This window comes from Marmota monax, unplaced genomic scaffold, assembly GCF_021218885.2.
Source record: "Marmota monax isolate L192 unplaced genomic scaffold, Marmota_monax_Labrador192_F-V1.1 WCK01_AAM20220418_F8-fsc00079, whole genome shotgun sequence".
NCBI lineage: Eukaryota > Metazoa > Chordata > Mammalia > Rodentia > Sciuridae > Marmota > Marmota monax.
Genome location: NW_026694099.1, coordinates 8,803,521 through 8,819,941, shown reverse-complemented (window position 1 = coordinate 8,819,941; position 16,421 = coordinate 8,803,521). Strand labels below are relative to the sequence as shown.

General features: G+C 36.4%; 1 protein-coding gene across 9 annotated transcripts in view; it reads left to right on the top strand.

The window, feature by feature from the left end:
• The window catches only part of Heatr5a (HEAT repeat containing 5A), a 121,066-nt gene that overhangs the window by 15,372 nt on the left and 89,273 nt on the right, over positions 1 to 16,421 (top strand). For all 9 annotated transcript variants that reach the window (XM_046465313.2, XM_046465311.2, XM_046465315.2 and 6 more), the window contains exons 2-5: positions 83 to 280; positions 1,482 to 1,693; positions 2,842 to 2,950; positions 15,672 to 15,821. In XM_046465313.2, the coding sequence (XP_046321269.1) occupies positions 155 to 280; positions 1,482 to 1,693; positions 2,842 to 2,950; positions 15,672 to 15,821 (597 nt within the window). In that variant the 5' untranslated portion in view covers positions 83 to 154. The remainder of the gene's footprint in view (positions 1 to 82; positions 281 to 1,481; positions 1,694 to 2,841; positions 2,951 to 15,671; positions 15,822 to 16,421) is intronic.

Sequence of the window (16,421 nt, the reverse complement as noted above, 5' to 3'; positions counted from 1 at the left end):
TGGAATATTTCCTTTAAAAGGACTGGGGAACTCCTTAAACTTTCTTTTAACTTTTAAAATATGTTTGTTTTCTCTATTGCAGGTTTTTGTTCTTAGGTATATTGACTGAAGTTTAATGAGAAGAATCTTGATCAGCTAAAATTTGCTGCAAGAAATGGAATTAGCTCATACCTTACTGCTGAATGAGGAAGCATGCAGTCAACTAAGTGAAGTTCAGAAGGCCGAGTTTATATTTCAGTGGTTGAGATACTTGGAGAAACTCTTACTAGCAACCAGTAGGGTGGGTAAAATTACAAAAGATACTTTTTTGTTGTAATTTAAGTGTCAGTGTTTACTTCTTTGGTTTGCTTTTCTAGTTCTGTCCAAAATGACCCTAAACTTAGCTTTAAAAAGCTAGACTTTGTTAAGACTATTTTATAATGAAATACAGTAAAAAAATTTTTGTCCCCTTCCCAGTTGGCATTTTTAATGTTATAAGAAGTTTGATCTGTTCCAAAAAGCACAAAGAAATCAGCCAATATTTTTTCTACTACACTTTAAAAATGTTTCATTTAAGTACACCTACATCATTTTCATTATCTTCTGCATCATGTGTGTGTGTATATGTATGTGTGTGTATGTGTGTGTGTGTATAGTGTGTATGTGTGTGTGTATATATATATATATATATATATATATACACACACACACATATATATATCTGGTGCAGCATAGTGCTGAACAATCTAGTGGAAATTTCTCTTAAAAAACAAGAAGAGTGCCAGGCACGGTGGTGCACAACCTGTAATCCCCATGGTTTGGGAGGCTGAGGCAGGAGGATTTTAAGTTCAAAGCCAGCCTCAGCAACTTAGTTGCTTTAAGCAACTTAGCAAGACCCAGTCTCAAAATTTAAAAATTTAAAAAAAAAATAAATCTGGGAATGTGGCTCAGTGGTTAAGCAAACCTGGGTTCAGTCCCTGGTACTAGGCGGAAAAAAAAAACATCAAGAGTTTAAGGAGAATATGAATTAAAAGCCTTTGTATAAACATATTTCCTCTTAAAAGCTCGTAAAATAGGTCCCCACCACCACCCAGTACTCATACTGTTCACCTGCATTCAGCAGGCATTAACATTTTGCTTTGGTTATGGATTATAAGTTACTGCTTTATTTATGTGGATATGTATTGGGGAGGTAGGCTTGAAAGCTATAGTTAAAAATACAGTTTACTCTCTTTTTCAAATATATAAAGATTTAAAAGAAATAGAACCCTTGTCTTTTTTATAATAGAGACTAATGTAGTGCTGTTCATAATTTATTTTTTGGAGATATCAAGGCAACAGTTGTTGGTGTGGCAATGTTCCCAACTTATAATTTTTATTTAAAATAATTTTGTGTTTTTCTAGAGCCTTTCAGTTAGTCCTTAAATATGTTTAAAAAATTATATTAGAGGACTCCATGTAATTATGTTGATTTTGAATTTTCTTTTTGTTAACTTTTCTAGAATGATGTAAGGGAGAAACAGAAGACTCTTGTTGAACAGCTCCTTTCTTTGCTGAACAGCTCTCCAGGGCCTCCTACTCGAAAACTCCTTGCCAAGAATCTGGCCATACTTTATAGTATTGGAGACACATTCTCTGTTTATGAGACAATCGATAAATGTAATGATCTTATTCGTAGCAAAGATGATTCTCCAAGTTATCTTCCCACCAAACTGTAAGTTAAACATTTACACTAAATAGAAAACTAAATATTGCTTTTTTATTATGTGATATTTATAAAGTATCCAACATACTTCATAATTGTTTTGAAACTGTTATAAATTCTCACTCCTTTTTTTAATGTTTTAAGCAGTCTAACATTTTTCTGTTGACTGAGAAAATCCTCTTAAAAATTTAGACTCATTTGAAATTGAGATTCAAGATTCAGAACATATTCCTAAAATTTTAGAAGTAATTAAGAAGACATTTTACATTATTCACAATTTGGATGTTCTTTTAGTTTGGGCATCTTAGTAGTAAAAATTGATAGTAAATTAAAAATACTCTTAGAAGATTCTAAGAGCAATTTGGTTTTTTTCTTTGTAGAATTTAGTTTATTTTATTACCTATTGTTATAGAGGCAGTAGTGAGCCTTTTATGGTTCCACAATAATAATGCTATATAAATCGTTGATCTTTCAAGGTTTCAGACTTAATGAGAACATTATCTGTTTTTCTTTTTTATTTAAGTCCATCTTTGATTATCTAATGTGAAGTTCTATTAAAATATTTTGCAGAATTTTATTTTATAACAAATTTGAAAGGGTAGAATCTTTTGACTGAGATGTGGATTAATTGAACATAGCTACATCTATTTAAAATTCTTGTTATTGAAGGTATAATTATTTCATATTCATGCAAGTGTCATGTGTTAGGATTTAACAAAGTAGATTCTGGGAAATTTCATACTTTCACAGTAAAATTGTTGTTCATATCAACAAATGGTGCTAGGAGAGCTGGATGTCCACATACAGAAGAATGAAGTTAGACCCTGACACATCACACCACATACACAAATTGACTCACAGTGGATCCTGAATCTAAATGTAATAGCTAAAACTATAAAATTTTAGAATACTAAATCTTTGTCTCCTTTAATGAGACAGTGGTTTTTTTAGATAGAACATTGAAAGTCCAACGGATGTAAGAAAATACAGATAAATGATACTTCATCGTAATTGAAAACATTTGTGCTTCAAAATGCTCCCAAGAAACTGAAAACACAACCAATAGAAGGGCAAGTTTTTTTAATGGTCGCCTTTACATATTCTGTGTTTTTATTCCTTTTTTTCAGCCATAACTAATTCCAATTTAAATGTTTCAGTGCTGCTGTGGTATGTTTGGGTTCCTTGTACAAGAAGTTGGGTAGAATACTGGGTAACACCTTTACTGATACAGTGGGGAATATTCTCAAAGCTATGAAGAGTGCAGAGGTAAGTAACTGTAAGTTCAACCAACAAATAACATGATAGCATTTTATAGATATTGTACTTTCTTTATATTTATAAATTAAATATTTCTAGACAATGAACAGTATCTGTTCTATATATTGAATCCTTATTACAAAAGTCATAATTCTGTAGCATTTTATATAATTATATAAATACAAATGAACAAAAACTAAGATTATTCTTTTGACAGGCCTTTCTGTGTCTTCATCTCCATCTTTTTCATTTGATATTACTTTGTCAGAGCAAGTGCTTTACATGTTTTTTAATTCTTTTTTTTCCAGCCATGACTAATTCTAGTATAAATGCTGTTTCAGTGCTGCTGTGGTATATTTGGGCTCTTTGTACAAGAAGTTGGGTAGAATACAGGAACTACATATTTGGTAACTACTCAGTTCCCAAAGAATAGATCAGTTATTGTTCCAGCATCAGAGGGAAAAAGGAATTTAGTGAGAAGGAAAGAGCATGGAGAACATGTGACCAGGATCTAGTTGACTTTTTAATTGCTAGGGGAGTGTGTTTTTAGCCTTATCATTTACTACCCTGGAACACCCTTTGTTTTTGAGACTATTCATTTAACTTCCAAAATACTCTAATCTCTCGATTACAACTGCGGTATCAATAGTTTTGGAATTAGAATATTTGTATGTTTATATACAAAAAAATTTCAATCTGTGATTTGTATTATGTAGGGATAACTTATCAGTTTTAAATTTTTTTAAATTTATTCTAATTTGTTATTCATGACAGCAGAATGCATGTCAATTCATAGTACACATATAGAGCACAATTTTTCATTTCTCTGGTTGTACACGAAGCAGAGTCACACCATTCATGTCTTCATATATGCAATTCGGGTAATGATATCCATCTCATTCCACCATCTTTCCTACTCCCCTTTGCCCAATCCAGAGTTCCTCCATTCCTCTCATTCTCCCCCACCACCACCCCCATTATGGATCAGTGTCCACATATCAGAGGGAACATTCGGCCTTTGGTTTTTTTGGGATTGGCTTACTTTACTTAGCATGGTATTCTGCAGCAGCTCCATCCGTTTACCTGCAGATACCATGATTTTATTCTCCTCTAATGCTGAGTAATATTCTATTGTGTATATATACCATAGCTTCTTTATCCATTCATCTACCGAAGGGCACCTAGGTTGGTTCCACAGTTTAGCTATTGTGCATTGTGCTGCTGTAAACATTGATGTGGCTGCGTCACTGTAGTATGCTGTTTTTTAAGTCCTTTGGATATAAACTGAGGAGTGGGATAGCTGGGTCAAATGGTGGTTCCATTCCAAGTTTTCTAAGGAATCTCCATATGCTTTCCAGATTGGTTGTACCAGTTTGCAGTCCCACCAGCAATGGAAGAATGTACCTTTTCCCCCACATCCTCACCTACACTTATTGTTGCATGTACTCTTAATAACTGCCATTCTGTCTGATGTGAGATGAAAAGTTAAGAACAGTTTTGCTTTGCATTTCTCTAATTGCTAGAGATGTTGAACATTTTTTCATGTATTTGTTGATTGATTGTATATCTTCTTCTGAGAAGTGTCATTTAGTTCCTTAACCCATTTATTGATTGGGTTATTTTTTTTTTTTGGTGTTAAGTTTTTTGGGTTCTTAGTGCTCTATCTGATGTGCATGTGGTAAAAATTTACTCCCATTCTATATGCTATGTGTTCACTTCACTGATTGTTTCTTTTATTGAGAAGAAGCTTTTCCGTTTGAATCCATCCCATTCATTGATTCTTGATTTTATTTCTTGCACTATAGTAGTAGTCTTGTTAAGAAAGTTGGGGCCTAATCCAACATGATGAAGATTTGGGCCTACTTTTTCTTCTGTTAGGCACAGGGTCTCTGGTCTAATTCCTAAGTCCTTGATCCATTTTGAGTTGAGTTTTGTGCATGGTGAGAGATAGGGGCTTAATTTTATTTTACTACTTATAGATTTTTAGTTTTCCCAGGACCATTTGTTAAAGAGGCTATCTTTTCTCCAATATATATTTTTGGCACCTTTGTCTAGTATGAGATAGCTATATTTATTTGGGTTCCTCTCTGTGTCCTCTATTCTGTACCATTGGTCTACAAGTCTGTTTTGGTGCCAGTTCCATGCTGTTTTTGTTACTGTTGCTGTGTAGTATAGTTTAAGGTCTGGTATAGTGATGCCACCTGCTTCATCTTCTTGCTAATGAATGCTTTGACAATTCTGGCTCTCTTATTTTTCCAGATGAATTTCATGAATGCTTTTTCTATTTCTGTGAAGAATGTTATTGGGATTTTCATTGGAATTTCATTAAATCTATATAGTGCTTTTGGTAGTATGGTTATTTTGACAATATTAATTATGCCTATCCAAGTACAAGGGAGATCTCTCTTTTTAAAATATTTTTTTAGTTATAGTTGGACACAATACCTTTATTTTATTTATTTGTTTTTATGTGGTACTGAGGATCTAACCCAGCACCTCGCACATGCTAGGTGAGTGCTCTACCACTGAGCCACAACCCCAGCCCAAGAACAAGGTAGATCTTTCCATCTTCTAAGGTCTTCTTTAATTTCTTTCTGTAGCATTCTGTAGCTTTTGTTGTGGATGTCTTTCACCTCTTTCATTAAGTTGATTCCGAAGTATTTTATGTTTTTTGAGGCTATTGTGAATTCCTCTTTTCTATTTCAGAGGATTTGTCACTGATATACAGAAATGTCTGATTTATGGGTGTTGATTTTATATCCTGCTATTTTGCTGAATTTATTTATTTTCTAGAAATTTTCTGGTGGAATTTTTTAGGTCTTCTATGTATAGAATCATATCATCGGTAAATAGTAATAATTTGAATTGTTCTTTTCCTGTCGGTATCCCTTTAATTTCTTGGGGCCCCGCTCCTGTGATGTTGGACGCCTGGTTTTATCTCCTTATATTGCCTATCCACCTTACAATTCCTGGTCTCTAATGTAGTCTCTAGACTGTATCTCACTCACCCCCTCCATTTCTACCTTCCTAATTAGGAACCTCTCTCTCCAGAGGTCTTGTGGACTGCTCTCTGAGGGTTGTGCACCTGTCTGTCGCTGAGAGCTGTTTCTATTGGGCGGTTCAGGACCAGGCTTTGGGAGATATGGACTGGACACGTAGCATTTCTTTGATTGCTAGAGATGGTGAGCATTTTTTCGTGTATTTGTTGACTGATTGTATATCCTTCTCTGAGAAGTGTCTGTTCAGATCCTTGGCCCATTTGTTAATTGGGTTATTTGTTTTCTTATTGTTTAATATTTTGAGTTCTTTGTATACTCTGGAGATTAGGGCTCTATCTGAAGTGTGAGGGGTAAAAAGTTGTTCTCAGGATGTAGGCTCCCTATTTACCTCTCTTATTGTTTCTCTTGCTGAGAAAAAAACTTTTTAGTTTGAATACATCACATTTGTTGATTCTTGATTTTAACTCTTGTGCTATAGGTGACCTATTTAGGAATTTGGAGCCCGACCCCACGAGATGGAGATTAGAGCCAACTTTTTCTTCTATTAGACGCAGAATTTCTGGTTTGATTCCTAGCTCCTTGATCCATTTTGAGTTAACTTTTGTGCATGGTGAGAGAAAGGGATTCAGTTTCATTTTGTTGCTTATGGATTTCCAGTTCTCCCAGCACCATTTGTTGAAGATGCTATCCTTTCTCCATTGCATGCTTTTAGCACCTTTGTCTAATATAAGGTAGTTGTAATTTTGTGGATTGGTCTCTGTGTCCTCTATTCTGTACCATTGGTCTACCCACCTGTTTTGGTACCAGTACCATGCTGTTTTTGTTACAATTGCTCTGTAATATAGTTTAAAATCTAGTATCGCTATACTGCCTGTTTCACTCTTCCTGCTTAGAATTGCTTTTGCTATTCTGGGTCTTTTATTTTTCCATATGAATTTCATGATTGCTTTTTCTATTTCTGTGAGAAATGCCGTTGGGATTTTGATTGGCATTGCATTAAACCTATAGAGTACTTTTGGTAATATGGCCGTTTTAATGATATTAGTTCTGCCTATCCATGAACAAGGTATATCTTTCCATTTTCTAAGGTCTTCTTCTATTTCTCTCTTTAGGGTTCTGTAGTTTTCATTGTGTAGGTCTTTCACCTCTTTTGTTAGGTTGATTCCCAAGTATTTTATTTTATTTTATTTTTTTTGAGGATATTGTGAATGCGGTGGTTGTCCTCATTTCCATTTCAGAGGATTTGTCACTGATGTACAGGAATGCCTTTGATTTATGCGTGTTGATTTTATATCCTGCCACTTTGCTGAATTCATTTACTAGCTCTAGAAGTTTCTTTTTTTTTTTTAAGAGAGAGAGAGAGAGAGAGAATTTTTTAATATTTATTTTTTAGTTTTAGGCAGACCCAACATCTTTGTTCTGTATGTGGTACTGAGGATCGGACCTGGGCCGCACGCATGCCAGGCGAGTGCACTACCACTTGAGCCACATCCCCAGCCCCTAGAAGTTTCTTGGTAGAACCTTTTGGGTCTGCTAGGTATAGGATCATGTCTTCCGCAATTAGTGCTAATTTAAGTTCTTCTTTTCCTATCTTTATGCCTTTAATTTCTTTCATCTGTCTAATTGCTCTGGCCAGTGTTTTGAGAACTATGTTGAATAGAAGTGGTGAGAGAGGGCATCCCTGTCTTGTTCCAGATTTTAGAGGGAATGCCTTCAGTTTTTCTCCATTTAGAATGATGCCAGCCTGAGGCTTAGCATAGATAGCTTTTACAATGTTGAGGTAAGTTCCTGTTATCCCTAGTTTTTCTAGTGTTTTGAACCTAAAGGGATGCTGTACTTTGTTGAATGCTTTTTCTGCGTCTATGGATATGGTCATATGGTTCTTATCTTTAAGTCCCTTGATGTGATGAATAACATTTATCGATTTCCGTATATTGAACCAGCCTTGCATCCCAGGGATGAATCCTACTTGATCATGGTGCACAATCTTTTTGAAATGTTTTTGTATCCGATTTGCCAGAATTTTATTGAGGATTTTTGCATCTATGTTCATTAGAGACATTGGTCTGTTGTTTTCTTTCTTTGAAGTGTCTTTGTCTGGTTTAGGAATCAGGGTGATGTTGGCCTCGTAGAATGAATTTGGAATAGCTCCCTCTTTTTCTATTTCCTGAAATAGCTTGAAAAGTATTGGTATTCGTTCTTCTTTAAAGGTTTTGTAGAACTCTTCTGTATACCCATCTGGTACTGGGCTTTTCTTGGTTGGTAGTCTTTTGATGGCTTCTTCTATTACCTCAATTGATATTGGTCTGTTTAAGTTGTGTGTATCCTCCTGACTCAATATGGGCAAATCATATGACTTAAGAAATTTATTGATGTCTTCACTGTCTTCTATTTTATTGGAATACAAGGTTTCAAAATGATTTCTAATTATCTTCAGTATTTCTGTAGTGTCTGTTGTGATATTGCCTTTTTCATCCTGTATGCTAGTAATTTGAGTTCTCTCTCTTTTTCTCTTCGTTAGCATGGCTAAGGGTCTGTCGATCTTATTTATTTTTTCAAAGAACCAACTTTTAGTTTTGTCAATTATTTTCAGTTGTTTCTTTTGTTTCAACTTCATTGATTTCAGCTCTGATTTTAATTATTTCTTGCCTTCTACTACATTTGCTGTTGTTTTGCTCTTCTTTTTCTAGGGTTTTGAGATGAAGTGTGAGATCATTTATTTGTTGGTTTTTTCTTTTTTTCAGGAATGAACTCCAAGCAGTGAATTTTCCTCTTAGAACTGCTTTCATTGTGCCCCATAGATTCCGATATGTTGTGTCTGTGTTTTCATTTATCTCTAAGAATTTTTGGATTTCCTGCTTGATGTTTTTTGTAACCCATTGATCATTCAGTAACATATTGTTCATTCTCCAAATGATGTAGGATTTTTCCTTCCTTCTTTTATCGTTGATTTCCAGTTGCATTCCATTATGATTAGATAAGATGCATGGTATTATCTCCACTCCTTTACAATTTCTAAGAGTTGCCCTATGGCATAATATATGGTCTCTTTTTGAGAAGGACCCATGTGCTGCTGAGAAAAAAGTATATCCACTTGATGATGGTTGATATATTCTATATATGTCAGTTAAATCTAGGTTATTAATTGTGAGTTCTATAGTTTCTTTATTCAACTTTTGTTTGTAAGATCTGTCCAGTGGTGAGAGAGGTGTGTTAAAGTCACCCATAATTATTGTGTTGTAGTCTATTTGTCTCTTGAACTTGAGGAGAGTTTGTTTTATGAACGTAGCAACACCATTGTTTGGTGCATAAATATTGATAATTGTTATGTCTTGTTGGTGAATGGTTCCCTTTAACAGTATATAGTGTCCTTCTTTATCCCTTTTGATTAACTTATGCTTGAAGTCGATTTTATTCGATATGAATATGGCCACCCCTGCTTGCTTCCAAGGACCATGTGGTGGTATGATTTTTCTCAACCTTTCACCTCCAGCCTGTGTATGTCTTTTCCTATCAGATGAGTCTCCTGAAGGCAGCATATTGTTGGATCTGTTTTTTTAATTCAGGTTACCAGCCTATGTCGCTTTATTGGTGAGTTTAAGCCGTTAACATTTAGGGTTACTATTGAAATATGGTTTGTACTTCCAGTCATGTTTGTTTGTTTATTTATTTATTTATTTTTAATTTGGTTTGTTTTTCCCTCTTTGATTAGCTCTCCCCCCCCACTTACTGAGGTACTTCCCACTGTTGGTTTTGGTTGTTGTTTTTCATTTCCTCTTTGTGTATTGTTTTACCCAACATGCTTTGCAGTGCTGGTTTTCTGGCTGCGAATTCTTTTAACTTTTGTTTTCCGTGAAATATTTTTATTTCGTTGTCAAACCTGAAGCTTAATTTTGCTGGATACAATATTCTTGGTTAGCACCCATTATCTTTCAGCGTTTGAAATACGTTGTTCCAGGATCTTCTCGCTTTCAGCATCTGATGAAAAATCAGCCATTAACCTAATTGCTTTACCCCTGAATGTAATCTGCCTCCTTTCTCTTGTAGCTTTTAATATTCTCTCCTTGGATATCTTCATAATGATGTGTCTTGGAGTTGGTCTATTGTGGTTTTGTATGTTTGGCGTCCTGTAGGCTTCTAGGATTTGGACATCCGGTTCATTTTTCATGTCTGGAAAGTTTTCTAAAATTATTTCATTTAACAGATTGCTCCTTCCTTTGGTTTGGACCTCTATACCTTCCTCTATCCCAGTGACTCAATTTTTTTTTTTTATGATATCCCATATCTCTTGGATATTTTGCTCATGGTTTCTTACCAGCCTTTCTGAGTTGACTAGACTCTTTTCGAGATGATATATTTTGTGTTCATTGTTTGATATTCTGACCTCTACTTGATCTACTCTACTGGTAATACTCTCATTTGAATTTTTAATTTTGTTTATAGTTTCCTTCATTTCTAGGATTACTGTTTGATTTTTTTTTTTTATAACCTCTATCTCCCGGTAGAGTTGTTCTTTTGCTTCTTGAATTTGTTTATGTAATTCATTGTCAAAGTGTTCTTTCATTGTTTGCATTTGCTGTCTAATGACCTCTTTAAGATTCCATTCCATCTGAGTCAGGTATGCCTTGAGTTCTTTATCTGACCATTTTTCTGATGCCTCTAGTTTCTCCTGTAAATTTAAGCTATCCTGCTTTGTTTGTAATCCTTTTCTCCTTGTTTTTTCATGATGCTCACGTTACTTTCCAGCTCTGTTTGACTGCTGTGTTACTATTTTCTCCTATAAATTTGTTTTAGTTTTGTATATCTCCGGGATCTGTCCTTTGTGATGGGAGACAATGTCTAGAGATGTTGGATTTTGTTGTAATTTAAAGCAAATTCATTCATTTCATAAAAGGCATACAGATTCTGATGTATAGCGATCTGCAGTTTGTTCTTGGGACTTTATGTTTCGGTTGGGTGATGTGATGGTATGGGGGTTAGTATATCTTAGCTACCTTGGAATATTGCTCTACTGAAGGGGGATATTAACAAGAGAATGGACTGGACTATTTGGGGGTAGCTAGGGACTTGGGAGCACTATAGACAGCCTCGGAACATTCACCTATTTGCATTTAGTAGATTACATGTAATAGAAATCGTAATGCTTGGGAGGAAAGGTAGAGGAAGGGGAAGGAAGAAGTCAGTAAAGAGAAAGAGAGAGAGAAAAATACGTAGTATAAAAGAAAAGGGAAAAATAAAATTTGAAAAAAAAAGATAAATACAGTCTTAGAGTTCTATTATCTTCTCTTCCAGTAGGTGGAGCTGTGCCCTCCGGGCCAAGCTTCTGCCCTCAAAATGCAGGAAACAATCCCTGTGAGGCGGCTCCTCTTCCCCAGCTGGGTGACTCTCCAATCCTGGTCGCCCAGGGCCTTTCCTGGTCTCCAGCTCCCCTGCTTCTCCTGCCAGCCAGGCCCCACTCACCGGTGCCATTCTCCATAGATCTAGCTACATGCTGGGCCTGCAGCCCCCTGGATGCCCTGTTCTCTTGAACAACTGGGCACTCTCTCTGTTTGCCATTCACCCAGACCCCAAGGTTGTAGAGCACGGGGGCTGGGGGCCATCAGCTTAGTTTGCCTGATTCCCTCCAGTAACCACGTCCCCGAGAGCTGGCCAAAAAGGCCTCGGCTGTCACCGCTGATGGGAGGGGGAGTTGTAGGTCAGGTGCCCCTCCTGTTTCCCTTGGTTCTGATAATCACGCCCACGGAGAGCTGGGGAGAGATTTTTGAGATTTCCCAGCTGTATGGATATGGTGGGGTGAGGGTCACACACCTGTTGTAGCTGATTTCGCTGCAAAGTGATCCCATCCGCCAAACTCTGATGAAGTCAGTTCTCTGTTATGGTGGATACCGGTCTCCTTGCCTGGGTGTCTGATGGGAAGGGTGGGTCTGGTCTGTCCTAAGTTCCTACCTCAGATTTTGGTCTGCTGACCCATGGAGGCTCAGTTGGCACCTCCTCAAAGGATCCGAAGTTTTGTTTCTCTACACTGCTTGCGGGTCTCCGTAGCGCTGAGTCACCTCTGACTGCTGCGGGTCGCCAATCAACCAGCCAGTACCTCCGGCACAGGGTGGCCTGGATTGACCCACGCCCGAGCACGCTGCCGCCTCTGAGAAGTTCAAACTCCTGGCTTAGGTTTCACCTCAGCCTGACTTTGCTGGACATTCCTTAGCAGACAGCATCCAGTCGTTCTGAAGTCTCTCTCTGCCAGTGTAGCTGAGGAGGTCATGGGAGTGTTACCTCCCCACCCGCCGCCATGTTCTTCCCCCTATAATTCTGTAATCCCAGCAGCTCAGGAGGCTGAGGCAGGAGGATCGCAAGTTCAAGGCCAGCCTCAGCAACTTAGTAAGTCCCTGAGAAGGAGGTTCAACCAAGAGATTTAATTGGGGGGCTGCCCAAAGGGGAAGACAAGAAGAGGCAGAGAGAGGAGAGGAGGAGGGCAGAGACAAAGAGAAAGAGCAGAGAGCAGAGAGAAAAAAGGAAGAGGGCAGAGAGGAGGAGAGGAAGAGGGCAGAGCTGATTCATGAATTTTTTAAGAACTGAAGTCTCTAGCACTACTGCTGAAGAAATCTATTAAACATATCACTTCTCAGTAATAGTTTCCTGAAAGATCAAAGATGATGATTGAGGAGAAGATAATTTTTAACAAACGTAGTTTGATTTTATTAAAAAAGTGGATGTCAGTAAAAGATTTCATTTACTAGAATATAGCCATTTTAAGTTTTGTTTCCCACTGGACATCCATAGGTAGTAGAACAAACCCCTCTCTCTCACCCTACACAAAACCCAACTCAAAATGAATCAAGAACCTAGGCATTGGAACAGAGACCTGCATGTACTGCAAGAAAAAGTAGGCCAATTCTTCACTATGTTGGCTTAGGAACCGTATTCCTCAATACAACTTCTAAAGCACAAGAATTAAAATCAAGAATCAATAAATTGGATAGTATCAAACTAAAAAGCTTCTTCATAGCAAAAGAAATAATCAAGAACATAAAGAGAGAGCCTACAGAATGGGAGAAGATCTTTGCTACCTGCACTTCAGATAGAGCATTAATCTCCAGAATATAGAAAGAATTCAGAAAACTTAACACCAAAAATTAAAATAAAATGAAGTAACCCAATCAATAAATGGGCAAAGGAACTGAACAGAAGAACTTCACAGAAGAAGAAATACAAAGAATCAAAAAATATATTTAAAAAAATGTTCAACATCTCTAGCAATTAGAGAAATGCAAATTAAAACTACACTGAGATTCCATCTCACTCCAGTCAGAATGGCAATCATCAAGAATAGAACTAACATGGGGTGTGGTGGCATATGCCTATAATCCCAGTGGCTCAGGAGGCTGAGGCAGGAGGATCACAAGTTCAAAGCCAGCCTTAGCAAGGCACTAAGCAACTCAGTGGGATCCTGTCTCTAAATAAAAATACAAAATAGGACTGGGGATGTGGCTCAGTGGTTGAGTGTCCCTGAGTTCAATCCCTGCTACCCTCCCGAAAAAAAAATAATAATTCAAGTAATAATAAATGTTGGTGAGGATGTGGTGGAAAAGGTTCACTCATACATTGCTGTTGAGACTACAAATTAGTGCAACCATTCTGGAAAGCAGTATGGAGATTCCTGCGAGAACTTGGAATGGAACCACCATTTATCCCAGTTATCCCACTCCTCAGTTTATACCCAAAAGATTTAAAATCAGCATACTACAGTGATACACCCACATCAATATTTATAGAAACTCAATTCATAATAGCCAAGCTAAGGAACCAACCAAGGTTCCTTTCAACAGATGAATGGATAAAAAAAAAATGTGGCATATATACACAATGGAGTAGTACTTAGCCATAAAGAAGAATGAAATTATGGCATTGGCCAGTAAATGGATGGAACTGGAAAATATCATGCTAAGCAAAGTAAGCCAGCCCAAAAAAACCAAAGACAGAATGTTCTCCTTGATTGTGGATGCTAACCCACAACAAGGGAAGGTAGAGAGGGAAAGAATAGAAGTTCGTTGGATTAGACAAAGGGGGTTGAAGGGAAAGGGGGGATGGGACTAGGACAGATAGTAGAATGAACTGGACATAACTTTCCTGTCCTTATATATGTACATAACCAGTGTAACTCCATGTCATGTACAACCACAAGAATGAGATTCTGCTTAGAATAAGTTACATTCCATGTGTGTATAATACATCAAAATATACTGTTTTATATATATATATATATATATATATATATATATATATATATATATATATAACAAATAAAAATTATTTTAAAGTTTTTTTCCTCCTCTTATTTCCATTGGTTAAGCTATACTATGTTTTAGGCCTTATGGTTAATAGATTGTTCTATAGGCATCAAAAATTTTTAAATTATTTGTAAATTTATTATCGCTTTCTTATTTTTTACCTTTATGTGTTGGTTAGTCAGGTACCACAACAGTTCAGCAATATCAAAAGGAATTCCTACCTTTCACCCATTTTCATGCATGATACTCAACATTTGAGATTGGTATAAAGGAAAATTCAGAGGTTTCTCATTAGATCCCATTTTATTTTGTTCTACCTATGACTATTTTGCTTTTTTAAATAAAGCTAATAGCTTTACTATGAAAATGATGCTTGGTACTAATCTTTGTCTTCCTCCAGCTTTATCTCCCCACGGTGCCCTTAACTTCTGGGGATATAAAAATCATTTTGGGCATTTGGTAAAACATCAACAATATAAGCAGCTACTATTTCTTGACTGTTTATCATGTGCCAGGCACTGTGATGAATGTTTATCCACAGGAGCTTATGTATGTCTCCTACTGGCTCTCTGAGGTTCATCTTACCCTCATTTTATAGATGAGAAAAATAGTAAACTTATAGTCACATAGCTACTGAGAGTTAAAGATAAGATGGAAAATGGGTCTTTTTTTGGAGGAGGGGGGCAGATACCAGGGATTGAACTCAGGGACACTCAATCACTGAGACACATCCCTGCCCTATTCTGTATTTTATTTAGAGACCAGGTCTCAATGAGTTGCTCAATGCCTCACTTTTGCTCAAGCTGGCTTTGAACTTGCAATCCTCCTGTCTGAGCCTCCCAAACTACTGGGATTAGAGGCATTTGCCACCATGCCCTACTGAAACTCAGGTCTTTTTAATTCTAACTTCTGAGATAAACTATCCCAGTCTGTAATTAATAACAGAACATGAATAGCTGCCACATCTGTTGCGATTTTACTTTATGTCCACATTGTTCTAAGTACTTTACATGTACTCATTTGCTCATTATAACAGTCTATGAGTCAGATACTGTTACCTCTGTTTTACAGGTAAAGAAACAAATTTACCCAAGGTTTTATAGCCAATGGGTAGCAAAGCCTGTATATTTATTGTGTTACCTCATCTTATAGCCACTATTTATTAAATGCTTAATGACATGCAAGCTTTATGCTAGGCACTTTTCATATAGTTCCATTTAATCTTCACAGTAACCCAATAGTATTGTGTTGAAATGTAATATGTACAAATAATACTTTTCAAATAGTAAATAGAACTGTTCACGTTTCTTGATGTCAGGATGGGTTGGTTAGTATATACAAAAAAACTGAGTGTTTTTCTAATATGTGAGATAAACATCAGTGCTGAATGCTATTCTTTATGGTGGAATTTCTTTTCTTATTCAAGTTTTTTCTTGTTGGTAGTCTCAAGGTCGATATGAAATTATGCTGAGCCTACAAAATATATTGAATGGACTTGGCGCTGCTGCTACACCATGCCACAGGGATGTTTATAAAGCTGCTAGATCCTGCTTAACAGATAGATCCATGGCTGTTCGTTGCGCTGCTGCAAAGGTAAAATGGTTTAGTAGTAAACTTCCTAAAACTTACATTAAGAAAATTAAAACTGATTATATCTCTGTGAAAAAACTACTAGTAACAGCTACATTATCTTAAAGCTGCAACGTTGGTAATCAGCTAGGATTCTAATTTTAACAAATGAGGAAACTAAGGCCCAGAAAGTTTCATAATTTCTCAAGCTTTATCTCCCTGCAGTGCCTTTAACTTCTGGGGATATAAAAATCATTTTGGGCATTTGGTAAAACATCAATAATATAAGCAGCTACTATTTCTTAACTGTTTATTATGTGCCAGGCACTGTGCCAAGCAAGTAGTTCATAATATATTGTCAGTGTGTGGGAGATTTAAGTTTCCACTTACAAAATATGCATCCTACCTTAGCATGCTTCCTCTCCATATGTGTATAAACTAAAATTTTTATGTAAGGTTTATGTGATTATGTTCAAAGTGATTTTTATTTTGTTTTTAATCATGCTTTATTAACATAGTTGATTAGATAGTACATTGAAGTTACTTTTTTTTTTTGGAATTATTCTCACAATTTCTCATAGCCAATAAAGGCATTTTACATGGCCTGCTGAATTAGATGTGAGT